Source organism: Schistocerca serialis, chromosome 1, assembly GCF_023864345.2.
Source record: "Schistocerca serialis cubense isolate TAMUIC-IGC-003099 chromosome 1, iqSchSeri2.2, whole genome shotgun sequence".
NCBI lineage: Eukaryota > Metazoa > Arthropoda > Insecta > Orthoptera > Acrididae > Schistocerca > Schistocerca serialis.
In genome coordinates this window covers 639,244,572-639,271,041 of record NC_064638.1, presented here as the reverse complement: position 1 = coordinate 639,271,041, position 26,470 = coordinate 639,244,572, and the positions used below count along the sequence as shown (strand labels likewise).

Genomic DNA, 26,470 nt, shown 5'->3' with positions numbered 1-26,470 from the left:
CGGTCATATTGCGTACTTAAAAACTAGTGTATGAATGTTTTGTGTATTCGGTGATTAGATTGTGCTTAACAAGGCTGCAAGGTAATATTTATTTATTTTTATTTATTAATTTAATTTAATTTTATTTTTTCTAAGGAAGGGGGATAAGAGTTTTATGTCCCATCGACAGTGAGGTCATTATAGACTAAAATGAACTGCTACTCATAAAGAAAGATTAATTAATTTGACCTTTGACTTTGACACAGATACTGCGTTTAAACTCTCTTTTAATTTTTTGTCTAGATGCATAGATTTAAAAATTTTTTACCTGCCTAATGTAAAAATCTGAAAAAATTTGACTATAGATAAAATATGTTTTCTTCGTGGCTACTGTAAGGAGAGAACGGGTTAGGTACAGGATGAGTTGGTGTTCGGAGGTTTCCATTTCTCCGGTTGTCAGAGAATGCAAGGCAAAGTTGGAGAAAACTGCTATGACTTGCAATGAAAACTCAGTCTCTCTTGGCAGCTAAAGTACTCACAATCGCTGTAAGCTTTTTTGGAAACATTTTCAGAATGAGAAGGTTGAACAACAGTGGCAGTATGACATCTTCTTACAAACTGGTCGCTTAGAGAACCTCTTTAACACACAAGCTGATCGCGAAATATCTCGCATCGTTCGGACCGTGATAGTAGCAGATTTGCCCAGTATTGTTAATTTGCGAAAAAATCGCTATGCACTGGATGTGGCACACACTATTCGTTTTATGAAGGTACATAGAATAACGGTTTGTAGATGATATTTACCTTCTTTTTCACGAATTAAATTTTTTATTCTTGATAACTGTGATTACAAATTCTATCACCACTACACTTTAAATTATGTCTGTATGCAAACTTATCTGTTATCGGACGGGGGGGGGGGGGGGGGGGGGGGAGGGGGGAAACTCTTCTATTCGAGGGATTAGTATTGAATCTTGTAGGGATTCCATCAGGTGCCAGAGCTGTGTTAGATTTTAATGACTTCAGCTGTTTCTCAGTGGCACTAGGACATATCTATTTCACATATCTTTTCAGTGGTGCAAGAATTAAATTGGGACATTACCCCTCAGTTTTCAGTTGTAAAATAATGTTTAAAAATGGAGTTACACATTTCTGCTTTTACTTTGCTCTCTCAGTTTAATTCCTGTATCGTCCCTGAATGTCTGGACACTGACTTTGGTGCCACTAACAACCTTTACATACGAACAGAATTTCTTCGGATTTTTTGAAAGATCTTTCAATGAAATTATGCTCCACAGACATTGAAGGCTTGACACATTGCCCTCTTGACAGCCAAACACGTTTCATTCAGCATCTCTCTATGTATGCATTGCTTCACACCTATTATGCAGTAAACTATGTTTTTTTTTTTTTTTTTACAGTGACTGTATACTACTGAACTGTTAAGGTAGGTACACATATATCCAGTGCATGGTCAACTATTTTTTAAATTGAGCCATAGTTCCTGTACATGAGCCTGCCATGAGTTAGAAGTTTCAAGTGTCTGATTGAGATACGACACTACTGCCACATTATTCAGTTTACTAAACATGCAAATCTCTCTACTTGTTTCAGTTTCCCTTTGTATTTTGGTAATCAGTGTTGCTATGACTACCTCGCAGTCACTGATACCAGTTTCATTCTAGACAGTCTCAAAGAGCTTAGGTGTATTTGTTACCATTAGATCCAATGTATTCTCATCATGAGGGGGATTCTGAACTCTGTGTTCTAGATAATTTTCAGAGAAGGCCCATTGTAATGCCTCAGGAAGTATTTGTTATTGTCACTAAGGTTTGTTTCATTTTAGAACATATGTGACATTATATGACCTTCCTTGTATTAACTGTGTAAAGGAGTTATTTATTTGCATTGGAAAGTTTATAGGTAACCATTTATCATCTTATTGAAGCACTGAGTGATAAGCTCATAAACATGACTGAATATGTCTGCCTACTGCTCAGCACCTCATTTATACAAGACTGCTTACTGTGACTCTTTTCATTGTTTGTCTAGCATGCAATTAATCCTCTGCTACCTTTTTTCTTTATTATAGCTGACGCAGAGGTGATGTACCTTACGTGCACCTTTGAAACTGCCTGGGAAGAGGGGTGTTTCTCCTTGGTGTTCTGTTTTCTCAGAAGAAGACCTTAAGGTATACCTGTGTAGTATATTTTAGTTACAATGAACATCAAGCTATGGTGAAATAGGTATCAAACAACAGGTGAATTAGAAGAAAATGTTATTTAGACAGTTGGTTAAACATTGTTGCATAAATGTAATAGATGATTTGATGCTGAATAATTCTAACTTCCTTCCCTACATATCTATATCATTTTTTTAATGATATGAATATAATAGAGGGAAACATTCCACTTGGGAAAAATATATCTAAAAACAAAGATGCTCTAACTTACCAAACGAAAGCATTGGTATGTTGATAGAGACAATAAACACACAAACACACACACAAATTTCAAGCTTTCGCAACCCAAGGTTGCTTCATCAGGAAAAAGGGAACGAGAGGGAAAGACGAAAGGATGTGGGTTTTAAGGGAGAGGGTAAGGAGTCATTCCAATCATGGGAGCGGAAAGACTTACACACACACACACACACACACACACACACACACACACACACACACACACACACACACACACACACACATATACAGACAAAGGCTGCCTCTGTACTTCCGCCTCGACTGACATCTCTGCCCAACCTCTTTGCATTTACATATGTCTGTGTGTGTGTGTGTGTGTGTGTGTGTGTGTGTGTGTGTGTGTGTGTGTGTGTTCCCTCTCCTTCCCTCTTTCCTGATGAAGCAACCTGGGGTTGCGAAAGCTTGAAATTTGTGTGTGTGTTTGTGTGTTTATTGTCTCTGTCAACATACCAATGCTTTCGTTTGGTAAGTTACAGCATCTTTGTTTTTACATATATCATCTTTTTACGTATATATTTAGAATTATTATTTGAGGAAAACTATTTTGTTAATTCATATACTATGAGAAATAAAGATCATTTTGTGCTCACTGCTCATCATTTAAACTTATGTGCTTAGATTCCCCAGTATATGGGAAAGAAAATTTAGAACAAACCAAGAGCCAAGAACATCCCATGTGTGAACCTAAATTAACTGTACTATCTCATTAACTGTAATTTTGAACCAGTGAAGTTGTAATACTCAGTTTTTGATATGTCTCCTGTACTCCGATCAGAAGATTAAAATCTGTATGTTATGAGACAAATAAATCATAATTCACAATAAAAGAACAGAAAAAATTGTGAAGAGTACTTGGTGCCTTTAACAGAGAATATTACCTGTACGTTCGGCAGCAGATAATAAAGTCATTTGTTAAGATGCAATATCATACATTTTCTGGAGGCACGAACAACAGCATTTCAATGTTATAAAGTGTTCATTTTATAACTTTCGTAGCTGTAATGACTAAATAAGTAATTGCTGCATATAGGTGATGCCACCAATATTTGAAATTGCATATAGCAATTATGAGTTTTATTTTTTGTTAACACCAGCTTCTGTCAGAATTTAAGTTGCATGTTGTAACAAGGAAAGACTAAATAAGTAATTGCTGCATATAGGTGAAAAATCATTCTCTTTTTCTAATTTCAGGTGTTTGAGTATTCTGAAGATCTGAAGTATTATTGGGTTGATGGATATGGCTATGAATTAACTTACAAACAGGCGTGTCCTGCCCTTAAAGATATGATGGAGCATTTGCAGTAAGTCTTATCTTTCTGTAACTTAGTGAGGTAATGTGTATTCTGAAAATAGAAGCAGAACAGCAATAAATAACAAGTTCAGAATTATGTGTTACTTATACATATTAGCAACAACTACATTCTGGAAAAAATTTAAAACAGAATTAACAAGTGACTTTGTAACTTGTGATAAATATGCATTGAGAATGAACTTAGGTACCTAAATGAGGGAAAACACACAATGCTCACATCCTGCTGTAACTGCCAGTGGTTTAGTGCACCACATTTACTTATGTTAGTAACTCTGTACATAATAGCACAGTCCTCATCTCTTTTGTGTAACAGTTTAATAGTTATTGAGAAAGTTATTTCCTCCTGTTCCTGTAAGACTGGCCAGTTCTGCAATACATTTGCTGCTACAGAGATGTTCTTTTAGATGCAAAAAGAATTTGTAGTCGCCTGTTGCCAAGTCAGTTGATTATAGTAAATGATTCAATTTGTAGGACTGTATCATTTTTGTGTTGTGATCTATGACCTTTAATAAAAGAAAAGAAAAAGTCAAAACTACATGCTTGTTGGTGGTCTGGTAGGATACTGTAGTACTGGCATTGAATTTCTTGTCTTTGCAGCTATCCCTAAATGTGACAACTAATCCACAGAAGTAAGATAATAAGCTAAACACAAAAAAATTAGATATGTTTGTGGCAGATGTCCAGGGAGGCAAATTATGATGGCTATGAATGTAGCACTTCAACACAAGGAAGTCATTAATAACTAATTTTGCTCTTCATTGCTCAGACATTTTGATGTAGTAACAGTAACTGCCATTATACGCAGACCAAGTTCTAGTTGGCTGTATAATTTTTGTGGCAGTTTCCGTAAATTTTTGATAAAGAGCTATTTGCACAAATGCTATATGCTAAAATCTAAAAGATGCTCTTGTTAGCCCAGTGGACGTATGGATGGATCAATCAATATGTCTGGCAAGGTTGCTAGGCATGGCATAAAAATATACATGCCCTGGTGCCAGGTCACATGACAATGTAACCACAACAGATTGAAGGCCGACCATGGACCAACATGTTTTCATGTGTTGCAACTACCTGATGTTTACAGCAAGCACTTCTGTGTACCTAATGACAATGACCCTATATTCCATGATTTCCTCCTGGACTGTGATTTGGACGTCATTCTTACTTGCCTAATGCTGTAGTATATTTATTCACTGTTCAACCAACAGCTGTGTCTTTAGTCAACAAACTGAAGGTATATCAGTGATGTGAGAATGTGGTTTATACTTGGATGTTTCCCAGTTGAACTTACAATGTTCTCCTGCATCAACATGTAAGTTTTTCAACTAACTTCCAGAATGCAGTATTGACCAAGAAGCATCCAACTCAAGAAGTTCTGTGATTTATTTGTAGTGTATTTGGTGCTGAAAAAGCAAACTTACAACAGCTTTGTAACTAAATTTCTTTCTAGCCATTTGCAGCTGGATTAAAGAAAGAGAAGGGGAAGAAACTTACAGTGGACACCTGTTCTCCAGCTAAATTTAACTGAGCACTAAATCAGCCATATTGAGTACATTAGAGCTACGAAAGTTATAAAATGAACACTTTATAACATTGAAATGCTGTTGTTCGTGCCTCCAGAAAATGTATGATATTGCATCTTAACAAATGACTTTATTATCTGCTTCCGAACATACAGGTAATATTCTCTGTTAAAGGCACCAAGTACTCTTCACAATCCGCCTCTGTAATTGAATGATCAGCATAGATGTCTACCATGCGGAGGACCCGGGTTCGATTCCCTGTAGTGCCAAGCATTTTTTCCTCGGTAGGAGGTCTGGTATGGGGTGCACTCAGCCTCACGATGCCAATTGAGAGTTACTTGACTGAGTAGTGGTGGCTCCATGGTCTGGAAAGTCTGCAAAATGGCTGGGAAAGCAGTGTGTTGACTAAATGCCCCTCAGTACTGTATCTGCAAGATGCTGCAAGACAAAGGATGACACAGCAGTTAGTAGACATCTCTGGGGCCTTCATGGCCTGATGAGAAGCTCTTTATTTTTCACAAGTGTTTGGGGGAATTACAGCAACAGGAAAGTGCCCACTTCTCCCCTTTTTTCCAAAAAGATGGAGTTATGGTACACTCCCCATCTGCAACACAGTTCACAACATCCTGCTATTAAGGTTGCCTACAAATTTAACATTTCCATTCACATTTCAAAAGTAAAACCATACTAGCATAACCAAACTAAAAGGAAAAATTTTTTGTGGGAAAAATCTTAGTCCTACTACAAATACATTTTAAAAATGTTTTAGATTAAGTTGACTTGTTCTGTGTGACAAGTACACACTCTGTAGATAATGTAATGAAACGTCACCAGATAAAAAATCAGTCAATCAATACTTTTGATTTTCAGTTGAAAAAAATTGACACCAGGAAAGGGCAAAATTTCACCAGACAGTACTCAACACCTCTGATATAAAAGGGAGAGGAGCTAGAAAGAATACAACTCGATAGTGAAACTGAATGTAATTCACCTCCAATTCTGACTCAGTTGAATAAAGTGACACTACTCAATGGAAAAGAAGAATTTAAGTAAATCAGTTTTTTTAATTTAAGTGAGATTGACTGGAAAATACCAAAGAGTTGGGACTGATGACCTCAGAAGTTAAGTACCATAGTGCTCAGAGCCATTTGAACCAAAGAGTTGCAGCAGAATTTCAATGACGCTAAAGTGTTTATGGGTCTGGAACTGACTTTAGAGCACCATCAGGTGTTATTGGACCCATAATGTAGACAGTACACCACACTCGTATACAAAGAGTGGTGCTATCAATATCATATACTTCCGTTTGGGCTGAAATTCTGATGTAAAGCAGTACATGGAGAGAATATTTTAGGTAATTTTTCAGACATTTGAAATCATAGGACCTTATTGGATCCTAAGAAAATCAGAAATCACCAGGAAACAAAATTCTTGGGAGGCAGTACATGGTTTACTGATACATAGTTGTAACAAGGAATTCGGGAGCTTTCATGGCTTGTACAGCTTCTGCTGCTGTTTCATAGATAATCAAATGCTAAACAGCAAAGCCTTGCACAACCTACTTAAGCAAAATACAGTAGTTTGAGGTAATGGATGGAAGATTGTGAGGAGGTATTTCAACAGATTAAAACAGCTTTAATCTGTATGCCAACCACCTCAGATCTTACCCTGTGATGGACCCAATTATGGCATGGGAGTATCAAATCAATAAAAAAGGTGATCATGATAACTTAAAGACGATAGCTTTCAGGGACAGAATTTTGACTAGCTATGTATGGAAGTATCCAGCAATAGAGAAGGAAACACTGGCAATACTGTTTGGATTCGCAGAGTTCTGCTGTTATCTAGCAGGCTGGAAATCCATAGTGATAGTTAACTGTTGAGCTTTGTCATTCCTATTAACAAGCAAACTACAAAAGGGTCGGTTACCAAAATGGACCTAAGTGCTGCGAGAATTCAGTTTTGGGTTGCAAAACAAACTAGGACAAAAGAATTTGGTACCCAATGCACTCTCACACTTACTGGTAACCTTGTAAAGATGAAAAACATGCCTGATGACACTGGAAGACATGATTCTCCTAATGAAATATTTAGTTCATTAAGGAACATCCCCAAAATACTGAAAGTCTTATGCCATGAGTGAATGCTGTCTAATGTCTATCATTGGTGAAAAGGAAGTACAGATGCACATGGGGTGAGGAAATCCAAATGTAATATCTATTACATGAAGGGGTATTTTACCAAAGAACGACAAACCACCACCTTATGTGTAACACGTGCTTTAGTAGTGTGTACTTTGGACCCAAGAAGTGCCTGAAAAAAATGAGATGGGTTGTTTATTTTTCAATATAGCCAAGAGAACACAACATTTGTTGTGTAAGTGCGAAATTTGTTAGAATACCAAGTCTACTATCATGTAACATAAAGATTTCATGCACCCTGTGTTACTGAAAGGGCTTAAAGAGACAGTAGTGATTGAGTCCCTAGGACGATTATTGTCAACCTTTTCTCAAAACATGTAAAATTGTACCCATGGAAAAAGGCCAGGAGCAGTAAGATAGCTGGAAATGAGATGAGAAGGTTTACTTCATAAATGTGTATATGCCGAAATAAGCAGTCATTGACAGTGGAAGCCGGTTTCCATGTAAGAAATGGGTTGAAACTTTGAGATGAGATGAGATGATGTGATGTGGAGCCAGTGTTTATTTCATGCTACGGACCTGCCGTGAACACTGCAGAGTGTGTTATGAAGCAAATGAATCATGTGTATTGAGTGTATAGCTGTAAAAAAATGGGAAATGAGGTCATTTAAAAAGCAAATTTGAGGATGTAATCAGTAATGTGCCACATGAGTCTACAGGGTACATATGCTAGAAATTCTATTTAACAAGCAGACTGATCAGAGTAATTCTAAGAAGTTTGCCTGATGATGAAGAGACATGGGAGGGGAATATCAGTAAGATGGAACAAATGCTAATGAAGAAAGCCAATGACTGGAAGGTTCAGTATGACAAGTTGGTGAATCCAGTAGTATATAGGATGAGAAATCCTTTCTGTTGAGGACACACATCCAATCCAAGAAGGCTAATCACAAAATCAAGAAATTTTTATAATGTTTACAAAGGCCCTAACAAGATTGCTGGAATTAGGCTTTTGTATACCATTGAACTGAAAACTGTATTATCTTACAAAATTAATAGAAGAGAAGATGTCAGAAATGTCCGTAAAAATTATATGATGGAAGGAGAGGCACAAGAAGATGACAGCTTGCTCATTGTACAGACTGAATAACATCAGGAATAGGCTACAACCCTGTGTCTGTAAGATATGTGATATCTACAATACCTAAAGCCTCTAAGAAAGGACAGGATCAGTCATTAAGCAGTGGACTGTGTTGGCTAGTGAGAAGACAGAGTGGCACCTGCAAAAGAAAAGAACTGTCAAACACTATGAACAGTGATTAATATAATGTCTCTATTGCCTGTGTCATCCTGTTGTATGTGAAGTGAAAGTAGCAAAATAGACTGTTGTTTTTGTGATCAGTGAAAGTTTCTCCTGGGTATTTGGCATTTTGACACTTGAGTAACAATGGAGATTTTAGAATGTTACAACACAGCATATATTTTATTTCTGTCATGGGTACTGACAATGAGATAATCTGTTGCTTACATGTGCACTGAGTAGCTGCAGTGACAGAAGAGTGGAGGCTACATTGCGATGAAGTTCCCCCTCTGTATTACAACTTTCGCTGCTACAGATAGCCATGATGGCGTAGCTGAGGCTACATTTTGACATGCCCACCCCTAATGGTAGAACACAGATATGATGCGCACAAGGGTTACACAGCCATGCTGTTTTCACTGTCAAGTCATTTTTCTGGTCAGCTAGGAGGTCAATGACATAACCTGCACAGTTGACTACCAAACAGTGCCAAATATCGCAGGGATTTCATGCTAACATTGATGCACAAAACATGCGTACTAGCCTAAGTGATATTGACCAGTAGTAAACATCAGGATCAACTGTTCCACCCGTCTGTCATTGTGTGTGTGTAGGTTGTTTGAAGTGTTGTTGGCATAGAAAAATACCAGTTATGTGTGTGTTAGCACAGTGTTTTCTTTCAGCATACTAATTACACCTATATTACTTTAACATAAAATTTTTATTGACTACAAACACTGTGAAACTTCCTGGCAGATTAAAACTGTGTGCCCGACCGAGACTCATTCTACAAACACTGTATTTTTCTGTTTGTCAATACCTATGGAAAAATAAATTTGCATTTATTTCTTGATGTCTCCCGACTTAGTAAATTTGAACCCTGGCTGATCATACTTTATATATTGTTGTGCCTTCCTATTTATTCTTAAGATATACAGGATGAGGCAGCTAAGACAGGCCACACCAAATATATCTAGAAAGAATAAATGTATTGAGGTGCCATTTTTGGTAAGTTGTAGCGGACATTATGGTGAGTTTCCTGACGTTCAAAATAATTTTTATTGTTTATAGTCACCAGATTACAAACTGTAATGGAACTATATACTTTTTTGTGGCATTTGAAGGAAACTTCTAAGAGAATTGCAACAACAAACATGTTTGGGTCTGGCAGTGCTGTAAACCACTGTCCTGCTATCAGGAGAAGAGGTTCCACAAATGCCTGCCCTATTGCGCCAGGTGTAAGGGAACTAATAATTCAGGTATGGCTCATGTGTTTAGTATCACGGCTGTCATATCAGGTGCTTAAAGTGTTGATATTCAGCATTGGTATATGATATAGTGTCTACATCTACATCTACATCCATACTCCACAAGCCACCTGACGGTTGTTGGTGGAGGGTACCTTGAGTACCTCTATCGGTTCTCCCTTCTGTTCCAGTCTTGTATTGTTCATGGAAAGAAGGATTGTCTGTATGCCTCTGTGGGGACTCTAATCTCTCTGATTTTATTCTCATGGTCTCTTCACGAGATATACATAGGAGGGAGCAATAGACTGCTTGACTCCTCTGTGAAGGTATGTTCTCAAAACTTCAACATAAGCCCATACCGAACTACTGAGTGTCTCTCCTGGAGAGTCTTCCACTGGAGTTTATCTATCATCTCTGTAACACTTTCGCGATTACTGAATGATCCTCTTCTATCAACCCTATCTGGTACAGATCCAACACTGGTGAGCAGTATTCAAGCAGTGGGCGAACAAGTGTACTGTAACCTACTTTCGGATTGCATTTCCTTAGGATTCTTCCAGTGAATCTCAGTCTGGCATCTGCTTTACCGACGATGAACTTTATATGATCATTCCATTTTAAATCACTCCTAATGCGTACTCCCAGATAGTTTATGGAATTAACTGCTTCCAGTTGCTGACCTGCTATATTGTAGCTAAATTATAAGGGATCTTTCTTTATGTATTTGCAGCACATTACACTTGTCTACATTGAGATTCGATTGCCGTTCTCCGTACCATGCATCAATTCGCTGCAGATCCTCCTGCATTTCAGTACAATTTTCCATTGTTACAACCTCTCGATATACCACAGCATCATCCGCAAAAAGCCTCAGTGAACTTCCAATGTTATCCACAAGGTCATTTATCATAATTTATATATTGTTGTGCCTTCCTATTTATTATTAAGATATACAGGATGAGGCAGCTATGACAGGCCACACCAAATATATCCAGAAAGAATAAAAGTGCTTCTGAAGAAACAGTACTGCATGTTGAATTTCATCTGGAATTAACAGCAGCACAGGTCAATGTTATAAAGCATTTCATGCCTAGGGAGTCATTGGAGTTTCCTAATAGACCTTTTGTTTCGAATTGTTTTTCACAAGTAAAAGTACACCAGCTTGGTTTGATAAGTCTGGTAAATTTGTATGAAAGAATGAAACACTTTTACTGCACCTTCACAGTTAGGAAGCTTGATTATTCCAAGGATCGTGTAAAGAATTTCAAAAATGTACAGATTGTAGTTCATTGTTGTCAGCTGTCTGAATTGGTCAATGTCTTGTCTGTGATTGAAAATGGAGAAAAATCAGTTTCATTGCATTGTTCAACATTTTGTTTGAAGGGTTGGACTCGCGCACAAATCAAAACAGAACTGGATCAAGTTTATAGGGACTCTGCACAATCATCGAAGGCCATTACTTTTGGGTTAATGAATTTAAATGTGATTGAGGCAGCATGAAAGATGAAGCACATTCTGGCAATCCACTTGAGGTCACCACAAAGGAAACCACTGACAAAATCCGTGGTTTGGTAATGTAAGATGACCAGTTAAAAAGACTGAGATTGCAGGCATCTCAACTGAGCGAGTGCATAAACCTGCATGGATAATTGCTCACTGTCAACCATAAGCACATCTGGCACAACATTTCAAGATAGTGTCTGGCGATGTTTAATCATAATCCACAAGACTTTTTGTGCATATTTGTGACTGTTAATGAAATCTGTATCTATCATTATGCACCAGAGTCAAAAAGGCAGCCAAATAAATGGACAAAGCTCTTTTAAAAGTGCGTCGAAGAAGGCAAAGACGATTTTGTCAGCTGGTAAGGAGATGGTTGCTATTTTTTGGGACTTCCAAGGAGTAATGCTCATAGATTACTTGAAAAAAAGGCAGAATCATAACTGGATCCTGTTATCCTTCATTGATGAATGACCTGAAACTTGTGTATCTGAAAAAAACCTAGGGTTGGCATGCAAGAAAGTGCTCTTTCACCAGTATAATGCACCATCCCCCACATCAGTGTGACAACAATGGTGAAAGTGCATGAACTGGTCTTTGAATTAGTTCCTCATCAGCCCTATTCACCAAACTTAGCTCCAGGTGACTTCTTACTGTACCCTATCTTGAAACTTTGGATTGCTGGAAATATTTTCATCAAGTGAAGAAGTGATATTTGCAGTACTTTGCAGAGTTTGACTGAAGCAATTTTTCCGATGGGATGAAAAAGCTGGAGATTGCTGGACCAAATATCCCTTAAAAGGGACTATGTCAAGAAGTAAGGTGAATTGTGTATGAAACAAATAATTTTTCATGGTTTTGTACCAGACTTATTAAACCATCCTCAAGAAAGTATTATGTCTGGTGAATGTGCAGGGCATTTTGTGTTTCCTGAATGATTGTTCCAAACCTTTCCATACGTTCTCTAAAGAGGGTCTGCCATTAAATATGCTGAATGGTTGGAACATTCGTCATTTTGCTGCCGTACTGGTTGCCTTATGGCTACTGGGGTGTCGTCCAATAACTGCAGCAGCAGCATATCTTAGGAACTCAAGATATTTGAGTGTATTAAGATTTACACCAATAAATGATGGGGGTCCTGGGAAATACACACCAAATATTAATAGACAAGAGTGGCTTTTTGTTTTGTATCTTCTTCATTGAGTTAGCATGGATTTTCATCTGACGATTAGTACATATCACAATGATTGACTTGCCCATGATTTGTAAATGATGCTTCTCCCTTGAACAAAATTTTCCATAGATGTGCTGCATCACTTAGCATTTTCGTAGATAACATTTGGAAAACTGTAACAAATTTTGGAAGTCCATTGCCATGAAGCTGTAGATGCAGTGAAATGTGAAGTGGACAAAATGTGATGGAAGTTAGCGTTCACAGAACACTTGTTTAGTTGATCCCTCTCATGCCTCCAAATACCTCTTGAGTGTCATTTGCATTGTATGTTACTGCTTCTAAAATGTTAGTTTCATTTCGTTCATCAGTTACTCTTCTTTCTCTTTAGCATATTTCATTCTCCATAGTTCCAGTTTCTGGAACTTTTTTTATAATGTTTTTGTAGAACTTTTGTTTCACAGTGTTTGCAAAGGCAGATTGTGAAAGCTTGACACTCTTCAGCATACAAACGCACTGCTGCTGGAAGAGTTTGGTGACATTCACCATAAATTATATTTACTTTTTTTACTGTCATATACATTGTGAATGTCTCAGTAGTTTTATAAGCAATTTATCTGATTGCTACAACAGCAGAACACAAATTTATGGGCTTCCACGTGTACAGGTAAACACAAAAACCATACCTGAGTTACAGGTTTGCTTACATTTGGTATAACAGAGCAGACATTTGTATAACCTAATGGTGGGACAGTGGTTTGCAGTAGTGTTATCTTGATAATATTTGATAAAGTGCCGTACATGTTATGTTGTTAAAGTTCTCTTAGAATTTTCTTTCAGATACCACAAAAAATAATATATAGTGAATAATGTCAGGAAATTCACTATATTGCCCACTATAACTTGACAAAAACTGCAGCTTTATACACTGGTCAAAACAATTAGGGGATCAGTTGAGGTATCTAGGTTCTGAAGTATTGTCATTGACAGAATGAATTAAAATGGTTTGACATGTTTCTGTCGGTTTTACGGAGTGGAGAAACAACATTACAGTCACCAAGATAGTGGTAATAATGGAAAGTTGCTGCAGAGGGGGTTGGTGTTGACTTGTGTTTACTCTACCACAAATTACACTAGCAGCTGGCTTAAGATTGTGTAGTGAGCAGGTCATGCAAAGCAGCAACGTGACTTAACCTGAAGCTATGCCATGGAGAGCCATAGGACGGTTGGAAGTGGAACAGACACGAGGGAGGTGGCTGCAGCTATTGGAGTGTCCCAAATAGTAATTTCCAGGGCCTGGATGCGATTTCAGACAACAGAAATCATTAAAAGAAAGCAAGTCCTAGGTCATCCACAGGTAACATTAGCAAGAGATGACCGGTATCTCCGGTTAACAGCTCATCGAGACAGGAGGCTGAATGCAACTCAGCTGCAACGCACCCTCCAGGCAGCAACAGGACACGCAATATCAACACAAACAGTCCAAAATCACCTTTGGAAATGTGGCCTCTATGCACGAGGACTATGGTGTGTGTCCCATTAAAACCATGACATCGTTTAGCCCACAAAAACTGGGTGGAGGAACATCAGGATTGGAGTCGTAACGAATGGCACTGGGTGCTGTTCACAGATGAGTTAAGATTTTGTTTTCAGTCAGTCAATCATCATTCCCTCAATGTGGATAGAACTTGGAACTCTGAACAATCCTGCTTATGTGCAGAAAACGTCACCATATCATTATGGTGGACGAATGGTGTAGGCAGGAGCCAGTATTGGCGGACATACGGATGTCTTTACCATTCAGAATGGCGCTTTGACTGCTCAGAGGTATAGAGACGAGATCCTTCGACCTTTTGTTGTGCCCTACGCTGGTGCCATAGGAGACAGATTCCTTTTGGTGGATGATAACACTCATCCCCACAGAGCTGCACTGGTGGACAGCATGCTTGAGCTGAGGGAATTGAATGAATGGAGTGGCCAGCTTGTTCACTGGACTTAAACCTGACGGAGCATGTCTGGGATGCACTTGGCAGACAAATTGCAGCCAAACCAGCACCTCCCTGAACAGTTGCAGAGCTGGATATTGCACTCATGGAAGAATGGCCAAATATCCCTCAAGAGCTGATTGATAACCTCATACAGTCCATGCCACGCAGGTGTGCAACTGTACTGGCCGTCCAAGGTGACCACACACCTTATTAGAGGGCAACGAGAATGACTGTTTCACTATTACGGCAGCCCCATGGTGCCTCGCTCTACGTAAACGCCGTGTAAACCTCAAGTAAAGAGTTGAGACAACAAAATATCGTACTGTATTACACACAAATTACAGTTGTAACCAATATCTAAATAAAATACATTACCATATGTCTATTGCTTATATCTCACCTTATCCCCGAATTGTTTTGAGCTGTGTACATTTATTCATTCTGGATATATTTGGGGTGGCCTGTCTTAGCAGCCTCATCCTGTATAGTTTTGCTTATGCACAATTAAATGTGGAATTAGACCCTAACATTTACCTTTTCTTTTGTAGAAGTACTGAGCTAGAAGAGGAAATGTTTCTTCTGCTTTGTTTTTCCTTTATCACATTTACATTATTTTAGCAATTTGAATTTGTTTTCATTTTGAGAAAAGAACACACTATTTTATTTCTAGTGTTCCATTTCTTTACTATGTTCAGGTGAACAGTTTGTAATTAATTACTTTTCAGTTAGATTAATATATTTGTTTACTTAATTTCTCCAAGTAGATGTTAACTTGATAATAATATGAAAATATGTTGAGTTGCATAACAACTAGTAATTTTTATACTTTGATGAAATGTGGAAATTATAGATAGCTAATCATCTTCCTGATCAAAGGCAAGAGAGAGGTTATGTGTGGTTTTTTTTATTTTTTATTATTATTTTTTTATTTTTTATTTATTTTTTCATTTACTCTGCACATCCTTTGCTACTAGGCCATTAGCACATACCGCAGTGGTCAAATCAGTTAGAAGGGAAGCTTTCCTCTAAAAACTGCTACAGCTTATAGTGTTTTCTGCTTGTGCACCTTACCGGATGTAGAATTCTGATGGCAGTGAAGTTTATTTGCACATTATCAGTTAGCAAGGGTTTTAGTCAAAGACTGAACTCAAATCTGCTGAACTGCTTTTCACTCCACTGTTTGATGAGGATAATCAGGAACACTAGGTACATTTCCAACACAATGGCATCCCACCACACTACCTTAACATCTTTCAATATTTCACCAAGGACTCATTTCCAGGTCAGTGGATAATTTGATCTGGGTGTATTGCATTGTATCAATAAAATATATCAATAAAGTATAGAATGATTCTTTTTACTTTTGGGAGATTGTTAAAGATAGAGTTTTCATGCTACATGAAGTTGTTACACTTACTGATTTCAGAGCAAATATACATCACTGACATTTGTCGCCTTGTGTTTACTATGCCTGTAACCCTTAGCTAAGTTATTTTATAATTGTAAACCACTGTATGTTTATTGTTTGTATTACTTATGGTATGTTAAGCATTAAACTCCATGTTCGAAGACCTTAATTTGATTCTCTGACTTAACATCTGCTTCAGTTTTCCACCCACCAGCACTCAGCAAGGCAGCACAGTGGTCAAGTGAAATAGTTTCCCCCCCTCCCCCCCCCCCCCCCCCCCCCCCCCCCCTCTTCAGTTCTTACCACATCCACCTTTCACTTCCTAGCTCAGAATCCTATCTCCACACTGAAGCTTAACCATGTGCAAAAGATGGTAAGCATTAGAACAGCATATAATTAACATAACCATGATATACTGTGAATAAACTGTAACCTGTTGGTATAGTAAAAGAACAAAGAAATTTTAAGTGTAAATTTAGCAAATTAAAGGAAAATCATAAACACCTTTCTTTTTCTCTCATTTTAACAAACTAAACAAACTGCTAACATATCTGCAATAGAGTACACAAAATAACTTCAAAAAGCTGTTTGTAAATATAGAGTACATTCAGGCTACTGATAAGATTTTATAAATAAAACACAGAATAGGTGTGTTGTAAATACATCACAATATTCAGGTGGCCAAGTGATGAATTACTGAACTGGGGGTTCATATAAATTTCCCTTTGTTTCATACCTCCATTTTGTGAAACTGTTGGGTTAAGTGATCCTTGATTTTCATATATATGATCACTTTTCAGACCTGTGATTTACCACAAATCTCTGTTTTTGCCAGTTGTTGTGTGTCATATTGTCAATTATAGATGGAATACTACAATTTTTTCCTGTCATTCTATAAGTAAACTGTTTATTAAAATATTAAAAATCTAACCAGGTATTCAAATTAATGTGCTTTAGTGTGTTGGAATATATTTTTGCTACTGTATTATAATCATGGAGCTGAATATATGACATTAGACAATTTATGGGATGTGTGATTCATCAGTGAATTTCAGTAATGAAATCTTTTTGGGATGACTCAAGATGATTTAATGAGCCTTCATCCATCTTCAAATTTTCATCTTCTTTAATTTCAAGTGCATCTCATTATTTGTTTCAGGCCTAGCTCTGATAATGAAAGTGGACAACACACAACTGTTGTTTATTTTTCACATTCTGGCACCATGCTGAAACTGCTGTGTCATCTAGGACTATATAAGGATTCTGGTGTTTTGCTCCATAGTAACTATGACTCAATGGCCAATCAGCGCAAGTGGCGTGTTGGAAAAATTGACAGCTTTGGTTCTAATTTGGCATTTGTTCTATTCCAGTGAGTATGAAAGTGATTTTAATTTGGATATTTCTTGTGGTTTTGGCATATTATCTGATTCAGATGTAGTGAAATAAAGTGTTTATTCATATAAAATGTTGTATAGTAATAAGAATTACAGGGTGTATACGACCCGGGACAACTGGGAGATCCGGGAAAAACCTGGGAATTTTTTCATCCAGGAGAAAACCGGGAAAAACCCGGGAATTTTTTAGAATTCATGGAATTTTTTGTTGTTTTAGTTTCAGTTAAATCTTTATAATTTCAACTGGTAAGAATCGATAATCTAACAAAGGATAATACTGCTACAATGAAACGTGAATGAGAAAAAATACGAAGATAAAACATAAATTGCAAAGGAAATGTGCCGTATACTGCAACAGAACACAGTGCTCACACACGTGTTTGTCAACAGCAAAATGTGTTGAAGGCTTTAGGAAGACTATGCAGTCCTTCATACCAACAAATTGCCTCCGATGAGCATGACATCACAATTGTTTATATTAGATTCATTTTAGCAGTTACGAGCGGGCCCATGCTCATGTGCAGTTGAGTGGCGTATGAGTTGTATCTTTTCCCCCTTCTGGCTACAGAAATGTGCCTGTTGGCTGTGTAAGTAGCCGCAGCAAGCAGCTAGATGCAACCGGGAAAAAATTTACTTGTGCACCCTAGTTGCCAGATTCACGCATGTGCAGCAGGCCCGGATCCATTGGTGGGGGGGGGGGGGGGGGGCAGCAAACCGAGGTGTCTGACACAGGCGACAATTGCGAGGGGGGGGGGGGGGGAATTCGTGGCTAGCATCCAGTGCACGTTGGTCTATCGATTATTCATATTATTTTGAAATGCATCCTTGTTGGTTTTTGAACACACTCTGTAAGTTGATTTCTGAATTAATCATAAGCTGATTTTTGAATGCGTGCATAGTGTACATGATGTCTATCAGGGGAATCCTATTCACATCTAGAACTAGACTTCCCTGCAGGCAAAAGGGACCGGGCCGTACAAGCTGAGCGGAGTAAAGCCGAACGAGTGAACACCAATCGCTGTCTGATTATGTTGTTGATTGGGTTTGTGAATGATCAGCATTGTTATAATTACTAGGGAAATCCACAGTCAGACTACCAGAGTGGTAATAAACGACCAACAGGAATAACAGGTGAGAAAGATTACGTATTAGCTTCTCGGTGTATCCAAGAAAATGAAATTTTGTCAAATCATTACACTAGTAAGGGCCAGTTGTATAGTCCCCATCTATCAGCCGCTTAAGTTCTGTTCTGGAAGTAGCGCGGAAAATGGTTTGTACGAACATAACAACGCCTAACCAGAGAATAATCAGGGATGAGTAAACCAGTGATTCTGGCGGCGTTAGTGAAGTTAACTGGCGAATAAGTTTTGACAAAGGCAGGAATAGTTCCAGAATTAGTCATGACAAGATTGTTTGTTAGAACGAAGAATGAGAAGAAACTGTGACATTACAGAAACTAGGGAAGAATATGCCGATTCCAAATATATATAAAAATCTCATACTACTACTTTTCGAACTCATGCTCGAGAAACTGGAGCATATGAATGAAATGTGAAACTATTTTCTAACATAAAGCTTTTTGCTTGTAGTAGGCCTAATAGGCATTTTATGTCGGTCTTTGTGAATTATATTCTGTCGTGTTGTAAAAATGAACATTTGTGCCAAAACAATCTCGTTTATTTGGTGTGTGTTACAATTTCTGCAGTGCTAGAAAGGCCTATTTTGATTTATCTAGCAGACAGTGACAAAATAGACATAATCAGATCAAGAAACCATACAAGTCTTGGGTACTATTATATTAACAGCTTATGCAGTATTAGACAACGATATTTCGATTTTCCATGCAGCAAACCGTTTGATGAACTTTGATGAGGTAACAGATTCTTTCGCAGAAAGGAAAGCATGCCATGTAAAGCTGTAGCAAGATTAGAGAGAATCCAGTGCTAGGAGCTAAGGATTGAAGAAATGTGTACTGTCTTGACTGTCTCTTGTCTTAATGGTTGAATGTGTCCTATATTTAATTCTGTGTCACCCAAAATAGAAAGTAATTAGCTAACAGGCAATAAAGAGTGCAAATTTGCTGAATAGTTCTTCTTCTCCTGGATTACAAAATGCGAGTTCTTTCTCTCTCTCTCTCTCTTTCTTAGGCACCACAGGACATTTTAATTTGCACTGTCCTGAATATAGTTTGATGGCATCCAGTACAAAATATACACGTTTCAAATCCACAGAGCGAAATACATGCTGTGTGAAGAGGGGTGGCACTGCACTCTGGCACACTTAAGACCAAATAACATGTCTTATATTTCCTCAAACATGTATGTTTTATGTATCAGGCTCTCCAGAAAGATGTGCGCTACAAAAGGAACATATTATTGAAAACACAATTTTTTAAAATTTTTGACATTTTATCTCAAACGCATGAGGTAGGGGGGAAAAGGGGGCGTCTTAGTATTGCCCCGGTTTGGAAATATCATAGATCCAGGGTTGATGCGCAGAGCAGTTATAGTGGGGAAGTGTGTAGTCTCCACGTGACCCGTGTTTACGTTTAGTGATTTTGCTGTTTCCTCTTCGTTTACTGCTCTCACTTCAAATGAAAACAAAACGGATTTCTGTGGCCGGGAACTAGCAAGTGAATTAAAATACATTCACATAATTACAGTAGGCTAATATATGTTGTTAGTGTCAGATTTTATTTTATTTCCACGTTTCTGACAGTCCTGCATTAATCGCCTTGTAGAACAATGAAGTTATTTTTGTCGGTTTGCTAAAGAAATTTGGTTTTTATTAACTTTTTACGCTGAGGCAGTTAATGTGTTTGAAATGAAGTTTTTACTTCGACACTATTGGCTAATTTCAACTGCTCGCTGCATTTCAAATGCACACTTTCCTCTTTTAGCATGTATGGCATTATGCCATAATAAAGAATCAAAAAATGAGTTAATACAGTACTGGTACTCCAAGAAAATTTCCATCCCGAAACCCAAACTGAAAAGCTTAATATCAGATCGAGGCCTACTTCAATGGGAATCTGGATATACGAATGTGCTCTTTAAGTATACACTTTAAATGTGTCGTTCTAGCGTGGTTCATGAAATTCCGATACTCTTGGATTATCCTCTGATGTGTTTTTTTTTTTATGACATAATGTAAGATCTTTTAATGTTTTACACGTACTAACATACAGGCTTCCTGCATCATAGCAGCTGCCAAAGCGTGGTGGCGCCTGTTATCTGGCGCTCTCTGACGACTACTGAAACGAACCTATTTCTAACAGGTCGCAGGAAAATACTGCGAATGGTGGTTTGAAAAGTGTTACTTTCAAAGTAAATTTCCTTTTACGCAGGCTGAACTACGTGTGAGAATGTACGATGAATTTCTTAAATGACAGAGCGTTTGATGACGAGCCATTTCGAACTCAGATCAGACATTCATGTCGTTATTATGAGCAAATTGATGCAGTGCTACGGGAAGCTCGCTCTCCTCTGCGGTAGCTAATTTATTTGTGTAAAACTTTGACGACAAGTCGCTGGACTTGGCTAAAACTTTTACTGGCACATCTGTCTGATATATGTTAAAGTGTAACACGCGCAATAAAGATCAACATTATATGTGAAAGTTTAGCTTCTCTTGCAGCTTATTAACCCTAGAGACCAATATTATATGTGAAAGCTTTGCTTTTCTTGTAGAAACACTATGTATATTAATTCAAAACATTAACTTTTCCTGTTTGTGTATACGCACTACTTAACAGTGATGTTGCTGTTAGCTGACTACATCATGTGTCCTGTGGTCTACATAACCGCTGTAATCGACTGGCGGGACCACATGACATAAGCTATGACTGGTTTACAAAAGCGCATCTCAATCTCGATTACAATCGTTCGGAAAGTAACATGCGGTGTTTGGTGGAATTCAAATTTATACTTTCGTAATACGAAAATTTGCAGCGTACATGTTGCTGCACATCAAAAATCTTTCCAAAAGGGGTTTTCTTCCCTGAGTTTCGTTTTCTAAAGTGCCGGGAAATTCTACGCCCGTGTATAAAAACATAACCATTCAAAGGATTGATAAGTTTTATAGTTCTGAGGGAAAATATACCGGTTGATCAAAAAGTCAGTATAAATTTGAAAACTTAATAAACCACGGAATAATGTAGATAGAGAGGTAAAAATTGACACACATGCTTGGAATGACATGGGGTTTTATTAAAACCACCCCATATTGCTAGATGTATGAAAGATCTCTTCCGCGCATCGTTTGGTGATGGTCGTGTGCTCAGCCGCCACTTTCGTCGTGCTTGGCCTCCCAGGTCTCCAGACCTCAGTCCGTGCGATTATTGGCTTTGGGGTTACCTGAAGTCGCAAGTGTATCGTGATCGATCGACATCTCTAGGATGCTGAAAGAGAACATCTGACGCCAATGCCTCACCATAACTTCAGACATGCTTTACAGTGCTGGTCACAACACTATTCCTCGCTACAGCTATTGTTGAGGAATGATGGTGGATGTATTGAGCATTTCCTGTAAAGAACATCATCTTTGCTTTGTCTTACTTTGTTATGCTAATTAATCACCCGGTACTGCCACTTAATAACACAGAAAAAGTGTGTTTTCATCCTGGAGAAAGTGTATTTTTAACCGCGAAATCCGGGAAAAATCCGGGAATCTTTTTTTCCTTGTCCACGTATACACCCTGAATTACGAAATTCACATATGTAACAATGAAAAGATCAATAACTGACAAAATTATTTAATTGGATAGAGAAAATCAAACTGCAACGACATGCCAGACTTCACCTCAGAAAGCTGTCCCATCTTCTCCAAAACTACCTGAACAGTGGTATTTCCCTTCCCATCCCTCTGCAACTCCCTCAACAGCTATACCATCAAACACCACTCCTACCCTATGAACCGAACTTGGCCAACCTCCTCAGCATCCCACAGCCTTCACCACTGCCTCCCAGACCAAGAATAAAACATAATCCCAAGAACCGGTCACAACAGTACAGTGCCCTTAACCTCTCATCAAAGCACTCTCCCCTCATGAATTATCTGTATTGTCTAAGGACCTCACTTTCAGCCCTGAACCTGCATTTGATCATGCTGTTTTGATGAAGGACCTACTTTCCTTCACACGTAATTGTTGTGACTCGCCGATCTTTCAAAGTGCCGCCGCGCAGTTACGCGCATCCTCTACATGCGGCGCTGTCTGCCAGCCATGCAGCAGCAGCACCACCTAAGCGGCCAGCCAGCTAGCAGCCGATAGACTTGGACTCCGTGCTGATTTGACTGTTACCGTGTACACACGTCATACTTTGTTTACTTGATCTGTGACTTACATGTATTGTGTCATCCTTGAAATATATTTGTTCAACTTGACATTATAACAATTGGCGATGAGGTAGTGAATTTTTATTTTTCATCGTTGGCCCACAGGTTTCTATGGCTACTTTAGAGCAACTATTGCAAGGTCTCATTGGACAGCAAACACTTCTCACATCTGGGATTTGTGATTTCGTTGCGGCATCCAATGTGGGGCGTCTCTCATCGTTGTCTCTACCTCCTTTTCCTCCTTACAATGAGATGGTGGAAGACTGGTATGATTACGAAAAACCTCTTCGACAGCACTTCTTGCCATTTCATGTCGAAGACGAACAAACATGTAAGTCTCTGTTCCTTTCATGGATTTCACATCAAATGTAACGGTTGTTGTTGCAATTGGCTCCTTTGAAAGATCCTGCGTCTTTGTCCTTTGCTGAAATGTGCTCACTTCTGTCCGTATATTTTCAAAAGCATATGCATGTGGCAGCCTCTCGTGTTGCCTTTTATTGTTGTCAAAAACAACCGAATCAATCCTATCATGCTTGGGCTGCTGAACTTCATGGCCTCATTCGAAAGTGTCAATTTGTTACTGATGTTCACAAAGAATCCTACGCCGATTCCATGGTATGGGATGCTGTTATCTGGTCGGCGCCCGACAAAGAAGTTAGGCAACATGCCCTCCAGTTGGCAAATCCGACTCTAGATGAAGTCCTATCCATCACTCAGTCTTTTGAAATTTCTCGTGCTTCTGGATCGCAAATAGAGGCATGGGGTGACGTCAGGGAAGTACAACCTCTGTGTGCTGTTGACGAAGCGTGCAGCGTGTCCCTGCCGGCCGACATGGCTGCAGTACGCTCCCAAGCGCAGCCTCGGCCTAACCGTAAACAAACCTCTAAGAAACTGCAGCAAAACCCACGGCAACTTCCTTCATGTCCGCGGTATTTTACGAAACATTCACGGGAGGATTGTCCCCAATGTTGGGCCATGTGTCACAAATGCAAAAAGAAGGGTCATGTGTCATCCGTTTGCAAATCCGACCGCATAGCTGATGTTCATGAATGTGATGATGATTTTACTTGTGTGTTGTCTGTCAATGGTACTTCTTCCCTTTCAGGGAAGTTATTCCTCACTGTCCAAATACTTGGTCGGGATGTTCGCATGCAGGTGGATACTGGTTCTGCTGCCACTATCATCAATTCTCAAACGTATCTTCAGTTGGGTTCTCCAATCCTATCACTTGTCACTAGGCGATTACGGACGTACAACAAACAGAAGATTTCTCTCTTGGGACAATTTGATGCTGAGGTATCTCACAAATCCGTCGCGCTGTTCCCATATTTGTAGTCGACCATAGTAATGTGGAGAATCTTTGGTTTCAATGCCTTTTGCGTTTTTGGGTTCTCCATAGATGACTCTGTCAATATCGTCTCTGATGCTATTCCTTATGCTCAATTGGATTCCTTGTTGATGACATTTCTGTCCCTTTTTTCTCCTGGGTTAGGCCATGCAAACGACTTTGAAGCTCATATTACGCTCAAACCCACTGCGCGGCCTAAGTTTTTTTGGGCTCGGCCCATTCCTGTGGCCCTTCGTGATCAGGTCAAACGGGAGCTGGATCATCTCACTGCTTCAGGGGTCTTGCTTCCTGTCACTTCCAGAGAGTGGTCCTCTCCTGTCGTTGTCGTTGCTAAGCCCAATGGTGGTATTCATCTCTGTGGCGATTTCAAATCCACCGTAAATTCTCAATGCCTCATTGACACTTACCCTATGCCACAACCTGAAGAATTGTTCACTAAACTTGATGGAGGCCAGCATTTTTCTAAACTTGACCCATCAGAAGCTTATCATCAACTTTCTCTTGACGCTGCTTCCCGCCAGTTCCTGGTCCTTAACACGCCTTTCGGCCTCTATCAATACCAACGATTGCCATTCGGGGTTGCCAGCACCCCTGCTCTCTTTCAGCGATTCTTGGAACAATTATTGCTCCCTGTCCCTGGGCGTATAAATTACATGGACAACATTGTTGTCACTGTCTCCACCGCTGACGAACATTTCAGAATCTCCTCACACTTTTTCATGTCTTACAGACTGCCAGTCTTAAGTGTGATCTTCAGAAATCGAAATTTTTTCAGGCATCTATCATGTACTTGGGGTTTCAACTCTCTCGGGATGTTATTCGTCCGCCTCAGCAAACTGTCGCTGCGATCGATGCCCTTCCTCGCCCTACATCTGTGAAGGAACTGCAGGCCTTCTTGGGGAAAATAGCATACTATCACAGGTTATTACCGTCTGCTGCTTCGGTGGCTCAGCCGTTACATCGCCTGTTGCATAAAAACGCGGCCCTTTCACAGGGCCGTCAGGGGGCTCATCATTCGTTTGCTGGGTACGGGCTTGGCAAACCTGGGGTCCTCGAGCTGTGGACTGGTGTGCGCCGCCAGTCTGCTGATACCGTAAGCTCTGGGCATGCTTCAGCGACCACCGTGTGGCGCAACGGTGGAATGTTGTGTGTCGTAGGGACCGGGGATCTTGGCTTGATTGCCTGGATCACAAGGATGGTACATACCTCTATAAAAAACCCTCCAATCTTAAGGTGTCCTGCACGCCAACAAGATGCATGGCTGTTGAGGTGGAACAGTTGCTAGCGGGCAACCTCTGGGGAACCTGCCACACCTCAGTTGTACAAGACTTATCCAGGCATGCGGGGCTCTGTCTGGATGGACATAAGTTTCCCTAGCTGCTCATGGGACGACCATGGATACCACGAATTCTTCCTCTTTTCCTCCTTCTAATTTTTTGCTGGCCATTGGGATGGGTGGACCGCTGGTAGGCACTACTGCCCAATCCAACAAGAGGGCTAGGTTAGCCAGTCCTCCTAATCAGGCGTCAGCAAACGTACAGCAGTTCAGAGTAACAGAGTACATACTGACAACCAGAATGTGTTTTTAATAATAAAAAGGAAAGAGGGTTCCTTTGAAAAGGTTTCGCCATTCTATATAAAAAGGGTCTAGAAGGAATAGCTGGAACTTTAAAATCAGTGAAGCGTTTACGGAATGGGACACTGCTTGTTGAAACATCAACTGCTCAGCAAGCAGTTAACCTTCAAACAGCTAAAAGCTTGGGGGAATACACAATCGATACAGAGCTTCACAGCACCCTGAACTCCAGTAAGGGTGTTGTTACCTGTAGGGACCTTGTTGACATTCCTGTAGAAGAATTAAAGAGTGAGTGGGCTCAGGAGGGAATTGTTGACGTTCAGAACATCATGAAAAGGGTGGATGGGAACCTGGTGAAATCTGATTCCTTCATTCTTACTATCAATACCCCCAAACTCCCAGAACACGTCAAGGCAGGATTTATTCAACTAAACGTCCAGTTGTATGTCCCAAACCCAATGCGCTGTTTTAAGTGCCAGTGTTTTGGGCATACAACTCTAGGGTGTAAAGGAGAAGCGATGTGTGGCAACTGCAGTAAGGCTGCCCATGACGGAATTGACTGTTCGTCGCCTGTCAGATGTATAAACTGTTCTGAAAGCCACCTTGTTTGGAGTAGGGACTGTAGAATCTTCCTAGAGGAATGTAAAATACAAGAAATAAAAACGACTAAGTGTATCCCCTACAGTGAAGCCAAAAAGATCTTTAAGGCCATGCAGCCACCCACATTCATTACGTCTTTTGCTTCCATTGTTCAGAAGCCACCTCCAAAA

The 26,470-nt window shown here is 39.3% G+C and overlaps 1 protein-coding gene across 1 annotated transcript in view; it reads left to right on the top strand.

The window, feature by feature from the left end:
• LOC126478724 (multiple inositol polyphosphate phosphatase 1) overlaps nt 1–26,470 on the top strand; it is a 213,510-nt gene that overhangs the window by 178,164 nt on the left and 8,876 nt on the right. Inside the window, 4 exon segments of the mRNA XM_050103725.1 lie at nt 2,072–2,120; nt 2,122–2,170; nt 3,650–3,759; nt 17,208–17,417. Of these exon segments, the coding sequence (XP_049959682.1) occupies nt 2,072–2,120; nt 2,122–2,170; nt 3,650–3,759; nt 17,208–17,417 (418 nt within the window).